At 39.6% G+C, this 15,606-nt stretch overlaps 1 protein-coding gene and 1 pseudogene across 1 annotated transcript; both read right to left on the reverse strand.

Moving 5' to 3' along the window:
- Positions 1-3,711: 3,711 nt before the first annotated feature.
- On the reverse strand, positions 3,712-4,524 carry LOC140613285 (protein lin-28 homolog A-like; annotated as a pseudogene).
- Positions 4,525-8,772: 4,248 nt separating this feature from the next.
- On the reverse strand, positions 8,773-11,858 carry LOC140613585 (steroid transmembrane transporter SLC22A24-like). The gene is made up of 3 exons (XM_072792021.1): positions 11,825-11,858; positions 9,769-10,175; positions 8,773-8,880 (listed from the first exon to the last, which is right to left on the reverse strand). The coding sequence occupies exons 1-3, from the start codon at positions 11,856-11,858 to the stop codon at positions 8,773-8,775; spliced, it is 549 nt and encodes a 182-aa protein (XP_072648122.1).
- Positions 11,859-15,606: the final 3,748 nt, after the last annotated feature.

The following is a 15,606-nucleotide window of genomic DNA, read 5'->3' on the forward strand; positions in this document are numbered from 1 at the left end:
TATTGGAACAAAAATAGATACATGAACCAATGGAACAGAACAGAGAGCTCAATAGTAAAGCTTATATGGTCAACTGATCTATGACAAAAAAGGCAAGAATGTACAATTGTAAAGAGAAAGTCTCTTCAAGAAATAGTGTTGGAAAAACTGGACAGCTACATACAAAAGAATAATGGGCATTAAGGAGGGCACATGATGTGATGAGCACTAGGTGTTACACTATTATGTTGGCAAATTGAACTTAAAAGAAGAAAAAAAGAAAAATATTGATAAAATCAATTATATTAAAATGAAAAAGACCCCAGAATAGACCCCAAAAGAATAAAACTGAACGACTTTCTTATACCATTCACAAAAATAAACTCAAAATGAATTAAAGACTTAAATGTAAGACCTGGCAGCATAAAATTGCTTAAAGAAACCATAGGTGGTTTTGTTTCTTAAATTCTACATATGAGTGAAATTGTATGATATTTGTCCTTCTCTATTTCGCTTCACATAATACACTGTAGTTCCATTCACAGTGTTGCAAATGGCAAGATTTCATTCTTTTTGATGGCTGAGTAATATTCCATTATATATATATAATATTCATATATATATATCTCACATCTAAGAAATAAAATTGATGAATATAGGGTAAAAGAAGGAAAAATAAAATAAGCTAAAAATAGAGGCAAACCATAAGAGACTCTTAACTATAGAGAAGATATGGAGTTGTTGGAGCATGTAGTGGGTGAGGGGATGCAGTAACTGGGTGATGGGCTTTAAGGAGGGCACTTGATGTAATGAGCACTGAGTGTTCTATGAATCACTAAATTCCTCCACCCCTGAAACTAATAATACACTCTATGTTGACTTACTTAAACTTGAATAAAATAATAAAAAAAAGAAAACGGTAATCTCTTGGACTTTGGTCTCAGCAATATTTTTCTGGATCTGTCCCTTCAGGCAAGGGAAACAAAGGCAAAAATAAGCTATTGAGGCTACATCAAACTAAAAACCTTTTGTTGTTGGTGTTTTTTTTTTTTTAGGATTTTATTTACTTATTCATGGAAGACACAGAGAGAGAGAGAGAGAGAGAGAGAGAGAGAGAGAGAAGTAGAGACACAGGCAGAGGGAGAAGCAGGCTCTCTGCAAGGAGCCCAACCTGGGACTCCATTCGATCCTGGGTCTCCAGGATCACATCCCGGGCTGAAGGTGGCGCTAAACCGCTGAGCCACCCAGGCTGCCCTTAAAAACCTTCCGTACAGTGAAGGAAACCATCAACAAAATGAAAAGACAACCTACTGAATGGGAGAAGATATTTGCAAATGATATATCCAATTAGGAATTAATATCCAAAATATATAAAGAACTCATAAAACTCAACACCAAAGGACTCCATAAACAATCCACTTAAAATGGGCATAGGACCTGAAAAGGCGTTTTTCCAGAGGGCATACAGATGGCTAAGAGACACATTAAAAGATGCTCAACATCATTAATTATCAGGGAAGTGGAAATTAAACCACAATGATATCTCCTCACACTAGTCAGAATAGCTAGTATCAGAAAGACGAGAAATAACAAGTGTTGGTGAAGATACGGAGAAAAGGGAACCCTCATGCACTGTTGGTGAGAATGTAAACTGGAGCTGCCACTATGTAAAACACTACTGAGTTATTTTTTAACTTAAAAAGTTACTGTATTATACACCTGAAACTAATATAAGGGTGTATGTTAACTAATTGGAGTTAAAGACTTAAAAAAACAGAAAAAATTAAAAATGGAATTACCATATGACCCAGTAATTCCACTTCTGGGCAAGGCTAATATTTTATGGCTAATATTCCATAAAGGCTAATTTTAATTTTGTTGATGTTTCCTTCACTGTACAAAAGGTTTTTAGTTTGATGTAGCCTCAATAGCTTTTTTTTTTTTTGAAGACCAACACATTATATTTACACAAACCAGGCCACCTGGCAATCACCCAATCAGCTATTTATGAAGACCTAGAAAACCCAGACAAATACAATCACTAGCAGGGGCAGCAAGCAGGGGAGACAAGAACCCAGGATCAGACACACATCACCCAATGTGTTCTACTGCATCTTCCCCATTTCAATACAGTGAGGTAGGTTTGTGGTGATCTCCCAGCATATTAAATAAAACCTTTTATCCTTTAGCTACCACGACACTAATCACTGCTGCAGCAGGGCAGGACACTTGCTCTGGGCACACTGCAAAGAAGCCATGGCTTATGGTCTCTTTGGACGCCAACAAGAAAAGCCCAGAATTTATAAAGGTTAAGAAAGTTAGCCTTTGCTTCATACACCACATCCCTGGGCAGCTCAAGATGGGTTCCAGAGTTACTATTCTTAAACCTATCCTTACTAACTCATCTTTAAAAAACATGCGTGCGTGCGAGCACACACACACACACACACACACACACACACACACACCCTGTTGTGCATGGCAGGCCAAGCCCAATCCAGAGAAGGACAGATCTGGTATGTAAAGTGAGTACCATGCCCTGGGATTAGAAGTCTAGAACAGGAATCCCTTATTACACATATAGACAACCCTCGACTAATCCTGGCTTCCCCTCTGCACCTTTCAGCTGGTGCGGCCTCTCCTAACGTTACTTCCTGTACTAGCTTTTCCTGTTCAGACCAATTTCCAATATTCCAGTAGAAGGAGATCAAGTCATGGGGCAACTGAGTTAAAACCTCATCTCCCATGGAACACTGAAGATAGAGGGGTTTCAAGAGAACACTATGGCAGAAAAGCCAGCTCTAATTGGCAAAAATGAGGCAGTTCAATAGGCTATGCACTCCAAATAGTTGTTCTCCCTGGTGATAAAACAAAAAAGTATTCCTGCTGTGCAGACCTGGAGCTGCTGCTGACTTATCCCTGAGATTGCTCAGTGCTCAGGGAGAACACAGTGCAGGAACGAGGGCCTTAAGATTAAAATACAAAAGCCAGAATATTTATATTATGAAAAAAAAGTTAAAATACACAAGATACGTTATTCGCACACAGCTAGTGCAGTCGGCATCCTGGAAAAAGTGGGGCCCAAGGTGCGGTTGTCCAATGGGGCAAATAAATAAAATCCTATCGGCCCTGAATGGGGTGGGATTAAGCTTAGGAGCAGGAGGTCTGTAGCTATTACCCTCAACAATCCCTGTGGCTACTGTCACAATCCATTGCTTGGGACAGTCCTCAGCACCCTATCCCAAGAGTGGGTTATGAGACAAGATGTGGAAAAACCCTGCCTTACCCCTTAGAGATTCCCTCTCCACAGGATATAGTGGTTCGTGGGTTGGGCCCATCAATCTGGTTTCATGCTTCATCTCTACACTCTGGCATGGGAAAAATTATTATTACATGTCCTTTTTTGAAAGGAAAACAACTTCCCTATCCAGGCCACTTTCAAAAGCTGGAGATCTGAGGGTGGAGACTCAGGTAAAGCACATGGGGAGGGATTTTCTCTAGAACCCTCACAAATATTTGGTTAGAGCACAGTTGTAGTTCATTTGCCTCATCCCTTGACCCCTACCCTGCCAAGAGGGAAGAGGGGGTGATGTTGTGGGACCCTGGCCTGAGATATATGGCAGAGCCAGCTGCTCCCTACCCGCCTTGTCCCCACTTTTCTCCACTCTGCTGATTGATGCCTCCTCCTCTAAACTTCCTGATCACAAAAGAATTGCCCCCACCCACTGCAGCTCAATTCTGGGCCTCTGGGAGTAGGGCAGGGCTATGGATCTCTTCTTCTTCCTCCCTGAAAGTAGGCTGGCTCTCCTCTCCCTGTGAGCTGGGGGCCTGCTGGGCCTTCAGTGGACACGAGGCCACCACACGGCTGATGCTCTCGCAGAAGTGGCACTTCTGGGGCTGGGGTGGCAGCTTGCGTTCCTCGGCATGGTGGTCTAGACCTCCACAGTTGTAGCACCTGTCTCCCTTTGATCTGTGCGTCTGCATGTTGTTCCCTTTGGGCCGCCTCTCACTCCCAATACAAAATACCCCACCAGGCCGGGTCACCCGGATAGAGTCTAAGCCTTTAGCAGACTTCTTTTTTTTTTTTTAATTTTTATTTATTTATGATAGTCACAGAGAGAAAGAGAGAGGCAGAGACACAGGCAGAGGGAGAAGCAGGCTCCATGCACCGGGAGCCCGATGTGGGACTCGAACCCGGGTCTCCAGGATCGCGCCCTGGGTCAAAGGCAGGCGCCAAACCGCTGCGCCACCCAGGGATCCCCCTTTAGCAGACTTCTTAAAGGTGAACTCCACCCTCTCCCTCCTTCAGGCTCCGGGAGCCCTCCAGGTGCAGCTCTGGTGCACAAAGACATCCACGGGGTGGGGGGTGGGGTGGGGTCAAGCGCGGCCCCAGCGAACCCCATGCGCACGTTGAACCACCTGCAGATGCCGGCACCCGCCCGGTGCAGCAGCTGCGGCTCCTCTGCCACCGGGGCGGCGTCCTCCCGCCTCCTCCTGCGCCTTGGCGCAGCCACCTGCAAACTGCTGGTTTGACACAGAGCCCATGGGGGTCGACTGAGCCCGCAGCCCCGGGCCCCTGGTCGGGTGGCTGCTGGCTCCAGCTGAGTGGAGGCCTCAATAGCCATTTTTGCCTTTATTTCCCTTGCCTGAAGGGACAGATCCAGAAAAATATTGCTGGATCAATATTAGAGGCATATATTAGGCAATTATAGGCATATTATCAGGCAATTTTATATGCCTAATTAGGCACAAAAGTGGAATATTAGCCATAAAAGAGAATGAGATCTTGCCATTTATGACAACATGGATGGATCTAGATGGTATAATGCTAAGTTAAATATTAAGTTAAAGCTAAAGCTAAGTTAAATAAGTCAGACAGGAAAAGACAAATACTATATGGTTTTACTTATATGTGAAATCTAAAGATAAAACAATGAACAAATAAAAAAAAATAGAAATCAGAAATACCGGAGAATAAACTGGTAGATGCCAGAGGAGAGGAAGGTAAAGGATTGGTGAAATAGGTGAAAGGGATTAAGAGGTGTAAATTTCCAGTTTAGAATAAATAAGCCATGAGGATGAAAAATACAGCATAGGGAATATAGTCAATAACGTTGTAATAATTTTGTGTGGTGACAGATGGTAGTTACATTTATTTATTTTATTTTTATTAGTTTCAGAAGTAGAATTTAGTGATTCATCAGTTGCCTATAACATTCAGTGCTTATTACATCAAGTGCTGTCCTTGATGCCATCACCTCAAATATCCCTTCCCCTCACTTGATAACTACTTTTATTCTGGTGAGCATCTCATAGTGTATAGAACTGTCAAGTCACTATATTGTACTCCTGAAACTAATATAATATTATATGTCAACTATACTTCAATAAAAAAAGACCTAAGAGAAAGAGATTTGTACCTAGGTCTGTGTTACCAAGATAAAGACTAAACTTATTTGAAAGGAATGTGGGGTTACAATAAATCCAAGTTGCAGATAGATTGCATAAGAGCCCCTCAGCTATGTCTGGGTTTAAAGGTTTTGAGGAATATGTTTCAGCTTAAAAAGAAGATAATCCCAAAAGCATTCCTTTCAGTGCAGGAACTGATAGAAAATTCACAGTGGAGAGACAAAGAATAAGGGAAAAAAGGGAAGATAAATAAAAAGAAGAAAATTCTATATTGTCAAGGAGTGGCCGGAAAGGGATGCATTCTGGAGTCAGCTTGGACAAAATCACATGAACTGATACAAGATTCCTGGTAATATTAACATATGGACAAACCTTAGTTTTGGATATTTGCTCTGAAACATTCGTTGATTTAGTAGTATATTTAAGTCATTGTAAGTCTTGTAAAATGTGTTACTTTTTGAGTATTTTTACTATATATATTATATTAGTGTGTTTGTTTGGGATAGGGGCAGCTAGGTGGCTCAGTGGTTGAGTGCCTGCCTTCTCCCAGGGTGTGATCCTGGAGTCCTGGGATTGAGTCCCACACTGGGGTCCCTGTAGGGAGCCTGCTTCTCCCTCTGCCTACGTCTCTGCCTCTCTCTGTGTGTCTCTCATAACTAAATAAATAAAATCTTAAAAAAAAAGAACTTGGGATAGAATAGAATTGTCTTTTTTATGTTTATTTTTTTATTTTTAAGAACTTTAAAAAATATTTATTTATTTATTTTAGGCGGGGAGGGGCAGAGGGAGAGAGAGTCCCAGGAAGACTCTTCGCTAAGTGTGGAGCATGACACAGGACTTGATCTCATGACCCCGATATCTGGACCCCAGCCAAAACCAAGAGTTGGATGCTTAACTGATTTTGCCACTCAGATGCCTCTAGAATTTGCTTTTTCAAAAGGGCTATGATTGGGGACATGATGGAAAGGCAATCATTGGAAAACTGAGAAATAAAACTACAGTAACTATAACAAGAGTCTATATGTCCTAAATAAACTCTCATGGATCAGAGGGAAGGATAATTAGGTGTGTGTATTTTTAGAGAGACACTGTGATAGAGGATACATAACATTATACATTTACCCCTAAGACTGTACAACACAAAGACTGTGCCTATTAAACTGTCAACTTATTCAATAAGGTATCAGTGTTGGTCTGTGAATTGTAACAGATGTACCATACTAATGTAAGACATTAATAATAATATGGGCAAGTATGAACGAGAGGGGAATGAGAACTCTGTATTTTCTACTTAATATTTCTGTGAACCTAAAATTGTTCTAAAAATTAAAGTCTATTAGTAAAAAAAGTTCTCATGGTAAAGGGACATGCATCAAGAGATATTATGTAATAGATATCCCTATTAGAGATAGGGATGGTGTTAGGACTGTCACTATCGTCTCCTACTCAATTATCCTTCCAATCCAGCTATCACATCTCCATTATATTATATCCCTTATTAAACATTTCATTGAAGTTTATTTAGCAGGAGTCTGAATACTGAGGAAAGTGGTATAGACTGGCTTAGAGGCTAGACTCTGATCCAAAGATCTACATAGATAATATTTATTTATTTATTTTTTCTTTTTTTTTCATAGATAATATTTAATTGTGATCAACTAAGAGGTCATAATTTTCAGCTAAGACTACCAGATGGCATTGGGCTGAAGGACCAATAAAGTACCCTAGTGCCCTCATGTGTGACAGCAATGTTTATCTACCTCTTTCAGAGGCAGGAAGACTCAGGAAGTCTCAAACTTCTCATTCTCTCAAGCCATGTCATTTTAGGTTCTTAATATTATTTGCTTTTATGGTTACAAATATTACCTATTAAAGCCATTTCACAAAGATCAGCAGTGAGGTGACAGGTACAATATCTTACCATACCATCTGTGCCACATTGCTACAGAACCCACGGATTGTGCAATGATGATTACTTATTGTACATGTGTGCCTGCTTTGCAGGTAGGCAGTGATGACCAGGCTGGAAGTATCCACAACCATTGATCTTATTGGTCTAGGTAGTTCATAACATTGTAGGTACTTTCTGCCTCAAAATCCCATCCTCTCCCTCCATTGAACTAACTCCTAGTCATAAACCTTGTATCCTGGCGTTAGCTTTGAAAATCCTTCCCTGAAGAAGATATTTGCAAATGACATATCAGAGAAAGGGCTAGTATCTAAGATCTATAAAGAACTTCTTCAACTTAACAGCAAAGAAATAAACAATCCAATCATGAAATGGGCAAAAGACATAAACAGAAATTTCACCAGAGAAGACATACACCTGGCCAACAAGCACATGAGAAAATGCTCCACATCACTTGCCATCAGGGAAATACAAATCAAAACCACAATTAGATACCACCTCACCCCAGTGAGAATGGGGAAAATTAACAAGGCAGGAAACAACAAACGTTGGAGAGGATGTGGAGAAAAGGGAACCCTCTTGCACTGTTGGTGGGAACGTGACCTGGTGCCGCCACTCTGGAAAACTGTGTGGAGGTTCCTCAAAGAGTTAAAAATAGACCTGCCCTACAACCCAGCAATTGCACCACTGGGGATTTACCCCAAAGATAGAGATGCAGTGAAATGCCAAGACACCTGCACCCCAATGTTTATAGCAACGATGTCCACAATAGCCAAACTGTGGAAGGAGCCTTGGTGTCCATCGACAGATGAATGGATCAAGAAGATGTGGTCTATGTATACAATGGAATATTCCTCAGCCATTAGAAACGACGAATACCCACCATTTGCTTTGATGTGGATGGAACTGGAAGGTATTATGCTGAGTGAAATAAGTCAGTTGGAGAAGGAAAAACATTATGTGGTTTCATTCATTCGGGGAATATAAAAAATAGTGAAAGGGATTAAAGGGAAAATGAGTGGGAAATATCAGTGAGGGTGACAGAACATGAGAGACTCCTAATTCTGGGAAACGAACAAGGGGTAGTGGAAAGGGAGGTGGGCAGGGGGATGGGGTGACTGGGTGATGAGGGGGGGACCTTGACGGGATGAGCACTATATGTTGGTAAATACTATATGTTGGCAAATCAAACTCCAATAAAAGAATATTCAAAAAAAGGAAAGAAAATCCCTCCTTGAAACTTCTTTGAATCCGATTTAGATGTCTTTTTCTGTTTCTTTTAGTACAATATAATGAACACATTTGTCACACCATACTATAATTTATCAAGCACCCTTATTATGTTGTGGCTCCCTAGAGTCAGAGACAGAGGTTAGCACATAGCACAATGCAGAACCTATAGTTAGAGCTCAGTAAACATTTCTAAAATAAAAGAGTGAATACAACAGCTGATAAGAAAAAAAGTTAGGTAACACTCACCTGTCTGAAAAATGGTCATATATCAGACTTCCCAGCAGCACCCTCTCCATAAATAGGAATTGAGTCACTGACTTTAGTAACTGAGATTCACATGCCAGGTCCCCCTGGAAGAGAAGGAAAGCAGCACAGCAGTTATAGAAGAGCTTAAACTTTTTAGTTGACCTCGACTCCAAACTCCTACATGTAATGAATGTGATCCTTTCCCATATGGTCCTGCCTTCCTCTCCAACCATTCTTCCCTGGTGTCTCACAGCTAAAATACTGAGCTTACTTTAATACTTCAAGGAGGCTGGTTCATTCTCTTGTGCCTCGTATCCTCAGAATGATCTGCATCCATATGTCTGTATATCTTTATTCATTTTCCTCTTACACCACCAATTCCCTTTGTTGCATTAACTTACATGCATTCTTCCAGTACTGCCTCAAACTATTTTTTCAGGAAACCTACCCTCCTTCTATAGGTAATACAGAGGCTCTGCCTTTGACTTCACTTAGCAGTCCGTATTCAACTACTACAGTAACTCTTAACTTTGGCCACACATCAAATCACTTGAAAAGCTTCAAAAATACTGATGCCTGGACCCTTCACCCAGAAATTCTGATTTGCTTTACTCTGGAAACCAGTTTTCAGTGAGTATTGAGAAGCACTGACCTGGTGTAGCGTTGCTTTTTAAATTATAGGTCTCTTAAAAAAAAACACACAAAAAAAAATAAATTATAGGTCTCTTTCACTATCTTGAATGATGTAATAGCAGGTTATAGTTGGGTTATTGTTGTTGTTGTTGTTTTGTTTTGTTTTTTGCTTGTTAACCTTGATACCCATACTCTTGGATGTCATAGTGTAGATAAGCAATTACTGTCTGCTGAAGGAATGAAGAAAAGGTGCACTGCAGGGTCTATGTGGGAACTAAACACATAAGGCAAGTCTACCTTTTGTGTTGACTCTGAACACTTCTATCATATAAGTGGAAAATGTAAACAGGACCTCTTACCCCAATCATGATGGTGAAGGAGAAGGAGCTTTCGTTGTATACCCAACTGTCCACACAGGGCTCTGTGTCTGGTTCACTTATGTTGGGGAAGGTCCCATTCAGGAGAAGGAGCTGCCACTGGGGACAGATGAAGCGACTACATTTCTCTGGCCTCAAGTTTGAGTCCAGTGGGATGGAGATTCTCAAGAGGGCATCTTGGCTATGGATCCTAGTGCTGTTAGCAGTGACAGTGTCATTGTCAAGGATGTGGACCCAGCAGCAGTGACCAGAGATAGCTGCAGTGAAGTTCTCTAATAGAACATGAGGGTACACTATGAGGTTGGAGATACAAAGGAAAACCATCAGAAGGATCTGGAATCTTCCCAGGCCTCCAACTTGATCCAGGATGTCCTGAAAGGCCACTGAGGCTGAAGAGTTGATCACCAAGAGAAGGCACAATGACTTTACTGAAATAAGTCCAAAGGAAGAAAATATTTCCTTTCATTACATCACACTAAGTGCATCCTGATCCTGACCCCACTTTCTCCTTAGTGGGTCCTGACTGACCAAAACAGAAAAGCAGCAGGAGGACTTGTCCTCAAATCTTTTGAGGCAGCTAGATTCAATAAAGTCACAAATATAATTATTGGGCAAAACACTTTGACTACTAAATTTGCTTAAAATACTGCTCAGTGAATGCCCATGACCTCATAGGCTCCTGAGAAGTCAGTAGACTTTAGGTGGAAATACACCTGTTCAATAAGCTGCTACTATTTTCAGAAAAGGAAGGAATGTATGGAGATTCAAAGGTGAACTGCTTTGTGATGTTTCTGTGCAAAGAGAGTACAGAGAAAGCATTTTTCTTCATTAAGACTGAATTTTAGGGATGCCTGGGTGGCTCAGTGGTTGAGCGTCTGCCTTTGGCTTAGGGAGTGGTCCTGGAGTCCCGGGATCGAGTCCCACATTGGGCTTCCTGCATGGAGCCTGCTTCTTCTCCTGCCTGTGTTTCTGGCTCTCTCTGTGTGTCTCTCATGAATAGATAAATAAATTCTTAAAAAAAAAAAAAAAGACTGAATTTTGGTTAAAGGTTAATTTAGAACCAACCTTAGTTAAAGTAAAGCAAACTGGAATGTTGTGAATAAACGCTAACTTTTGGTAACTGAAGTTCTGCTTTAGCTAAGATCATACCATAACAGTGATTTTAAGCTTTTCAAAATAAGAAAATTTCAAAATAGAGGAAGGAAATAATATTTTTCTGTAACAGTTTATTTTACTAGATTTATTGAGTCATCCAAATACCATTTGGGGGACGCTTGGGTGACTCAGTGGTTGAGCATCTGCCTTCAGCTCAGGTGGTGATCTGGGGTCCTGGGATTGAGTTCCGCATCAGGCTCCCCACCTGGAGCCTGCTTCTCTGTGTGCCTATGTCTCTGCCTCTCTATGTGTCTCTCATGAATAAATAAATAAAATATTTTTTTTTGGAAAAAAAACACAACATATACCATTTGGGACCAACTTTCCTTAAATAAATAAAACAATGTCATGTGTTTATATGTATATTATATATTTATTTATGCTTATAAATGAAACATGAGGTCAATGTTTCAAGTTCTCATAGTCCAGTTAATAAGAGACAGGTACATAAGTACACTGCAATGTCATAAGATAATTATAAGGAACACACACAATGTGCTGTGGAAGAGTTAAAAAAAACAATGTTTAATGATTCCCAGGGAGGTTCCATGGGCCAAGGAAATGATCTTTATGGAAGTGAACTTTTAACTACTCTTGAAGGAAGATTCTTGAGACAATAAAGCAGTGGGTGAATGTTTGGAAAAAAGTTTCTAACCAAGGGAATAATAAGCTCACAATTATAGCAAGAAGTAAGTAATATTTGTGCCCTTACAAGATATTTAAAAGTTAGAAGCTAAAGAAATACAGAGAAATAATGGGAGAAGGTAGGTTTGTTTGTTTGTTTGTTTATTTATTTAAATAGGTTCCATGCTGGGTGTGGAGCTTGAACTCATGACTCTGAGGTCAAGTTTGAAATTCAATATATTTGGATAAATTCACATACTAGTGTGAAGCCACAATCCTACCAACAGTTCCATCATCTCAGAATTGTTTTGTTTTCATTCTTCAGTCGAGGTATCCCCTAGCCTTCACTTCTCCACTATAAATTTTGTTAAGAATTAATTTTGTTTGTTTGTTGCTGGAAATAGTATATGTGAGATTCATGTATATTTTTGTTTGTATCAGTATTTTATTTCTTTTTTTGCTGAATAGTATTATATAGTGTGGATGGGAAAATACTTGCAAATCATGTATCTGATAATGGGCTAATAATCAAAATATATAAGGAACTTAGACAACTCAATAGCAACCCCCCGCAAATAACCCAATTTAAAAATGAGCAAAAACCTGAATAAACATTTCTTCAAAGAAGACATAGAAGTAGATAGCAGGTGTATGAAAAGTTGCACAACATCACTAATCACCAGGGAAATGCAAATCAAAACCACAATGAGATATCATTTCAACACTTGCTAGAATGGTTAAAATAAAACACAAGAAGTAACAAGTATTGATGAGGATGTGGAGAAAAAGGAATGCTCATGCACTGTTAGTGGGAATGCAAACTGGTGCAGCTGCCCTAGAAAACAGTGTAGAGATTCCTCAAAAAATTAAAATTGGACTACCATATGATCCAGTAACTCTACTACCGTTTAAATTACTCAGCAATCAGGAAGGATGAATATTTACCATTTACATCGATATGGATGGAACTGGAGAGTAATAGTCTGAGTGAAATAAGTCAATCAAGAGAAAGACAATTAAAGACCACTATCATATGGTTTCACTCATATGTGGAATATAAGAAAGAGCACAGAGGATCCTAGGGGAAGAGAGGGAAAACTGAATGGGAAGTCATGAGAGAGGGAGACAAACCATGAGAGACTCTTAACTCTAAAAAACAAACTGAGGGTTGCTGGAGAGGAGGTGGCGGGGGTGGGGGGGGTGGGGGATGGGTAATTGAGTGATGGGGATTAAGGAAAAAAGAAACAAACAAATACTCTTGAATATACAGAACCATGTGTTATTTGCCAGAGGGGAAGTGGGATAGAGATATCACTACATATCTATCAGAAGAACTAAAATAAAACATAATGAGAACATCAAATGGTATTAAGGATGCAGAAAAACTGGAACATTCATATACTGCTTGTAGGAGTGTAAAATTGGACAGACATGCTGGAGAGCAGTTTGGTAGTTTTTTATAAAACTAAACATGTGGTTACTATTCCCCAACAATTTCACTTTAAGAAATAATATACACCCTCCAGTTCCATCCATGTCGAAGCAAATGGTGGGTATTTGCTTTTTCTAATGGCTGAGTAATATTCATATATATATATATATATATCACATCTTCTTTATCTGTCAGGTATGTCAATCAGAGAAGGACAATCATCATATGGTTTCACTCATACGGGGAATATAAGAAATAGTGAAAGAGATTATAAGGGAAAGGAGGGGAAATGAGTAGGAAAAACTAGAGAGGGCAACAAAACATGAGAGACTCCTAACTCTGGGAAATGAACAAAGGGTAGTGGAAGGGGAGGCAGGTGGGGGGAATGGGGTAACTGGGTGACAGGCACTGAGGAGGGCACTTGATGGGAGCACTGGGTGTTATACTATATGTTGGCAAATTGAACTTCAATAAAAAAAAGAAATAATATACACTTAATATGTGACTTAGCAATAGCACTTTGGGGAATTTGCTCCAGAGAAATGAAAAATTATTTCCACCCTGAAACCTACACATGCCTGTTAATAGCAGCTTTATTTATCAGTCAAAAATTAGAAACAGGAGTTAGCATCAGATAATAGGCAGACAGATATGCCTTAGTATGAAGTGTGAGATCTGTAGGAACTTGTGAACTGGCAACAATTCCTCTTAGATCTGGTTGAGGAAAACCAGGAGAGTGCTGATTTGGGCAGATATCCATAGATGAGAGAGCCTTTGTAGAAGTCCAGTCTTCCCAAAGGGAAATTCTAATGCAAACAAAACAAAACAAAACAAAATATATGAGTTTGGATGCAGTGGAGAATGTAAGAGGAACTGTGCAGAACTCTGCTAATGAAGCTGCTTCTCTCACACAGCATCCAGAATATTGAGGCATGAATTTCATGAAGAGGGTGAGGGAGATCAGGAAGAGGTAGATAAGAATATCAAAGGGCATTAAAAGGATACAGTTCCTACTAGCTGCTTTCAGCTCCAGGGGAATCCTGCCCCATAAGCCACTGGGAGAACATCACCCAAGGATCTCCCTCTTGGCCTTGGCTACCTCCCAGTGCCCCAAGTACTAAACCCATATCTCCTCAATTATGATGCCAACTGCTTGTGTGGCAGAAGAGTAAGCTCTGGTAAATGGGAGTACCCTCAGAAAATAGGCCAGGGCAACAAGCAAGAGAGAATCCATAAAATTCAGCTGTAGTGTCACTTTCAGGAAAACAAAATAGAGGTTTCCAGCAGCCAACCTGGTATGTTTGAAAAACCAGAGAAGACATAATGAGCTTAAGAATTCTGCCACAGAAAGAAGCAAGAAATGTGTGACAGATGTATCCATATAAGGTGGGAGATATAAGCAGGACCAATGGAAATATCTCCCACCAAGAGATAATAAATAAAGATTTGAGGTGTCTACTAATTGAAATTTGAAAATAGCAGTGCAAAACTTCAATGAACTTGAAGAGTCAAGAAACATGTTATCACCAGAAGATCAGAATGATTCTCCAGTACTAGAATTCAAAGGCAAAATTTTGCAAGTTTCCTTATGAAGAACTCAAAGTAGCTGTTTTGAGGAAATTCAATGAGCTGAAAGCAAACACAGAAAGACAATTCAACAAAATCAGTAAAACAATACATGAACAAAATGAGAAATGTAACAAAGAGACAGGAATGATTTAAAAAGAACAATACAGAAATTCTGAAGCTGAAATATTCAATGGATAAAATGAAAACTGCAATAGAGAGCAACTGCAGCAGAATAGATCAAACAGAAGACAGAATTAGTGAGACAAAAGATAGGAACCTTGAAAACCCAGGCAGAGGAGAACAATAGAAGAATGAAAAAGTCTTTCATACAGGAAGACTATATGATCTATAGGGCACCATCAAATGTACAAATACTAGAATAATTGGAGTTCCAGAAAGAGTAGAGGGAGAAAAAGAGGCAGAAGCCTATTTAAATAATTGGTAGCTGAGAACTTTCTAAATCTTAGGAGAGACTTGGACATCCAGGTTCACGAAGCTAATAGATCACTCAAACATTTCAATTCAAACTACCTTCTCAAGATGTGTTATAATGAAGTTGTCAGCAATCAAAGATAAAAGTGAATTCTAAAAGTATTAAGAGAGAAAAAAGAAGATTTTAACTTACAAAGAAACCTTCTTTAGGCTATCAACAGATTTTTCAGCATAAACCTTACAGGACAGGATAAAGTAGAATGATATAGTCAAAGTGTTGAAAGGAAAGAAAGCCAAATAAGGATATTCTATCTGGCAAAGTTGACCTTCAGATGTGAAAAAGAAATAGAGACTTATACAGAGAAACAAAGGCTGAGGCAATCTATTATCACTAGACCTACCTTCAAAGGAATACTGAAAGGAATTTTTCAAGCAGAAATGAGAAGATGCTTTTAGCAACATGGAAACATACAAAGCTGTTATCCATTTAAAATGGACTGCTTTATCCATAAGATATTTTATGTAAGCCTCATGGTAGCCACAAATCAAAAACTATAGTATAATCACAAAAGATAAAGAGAGGGGAATCAGAGATTACTACCATGGAA

The sequence above is a fragment of the Canis lupus genome, chromosome 21 (assembly GCF_048164855.1).
Source record: "Canis lupus baileyi chromosome 21, mCanLup2.hap1, whole genome shotgun sequence".
NCBI lineage: Eukaryota > Metazoa > Chordata > Mammalia > Carnivora > Canidae > Canis > Canis lupus.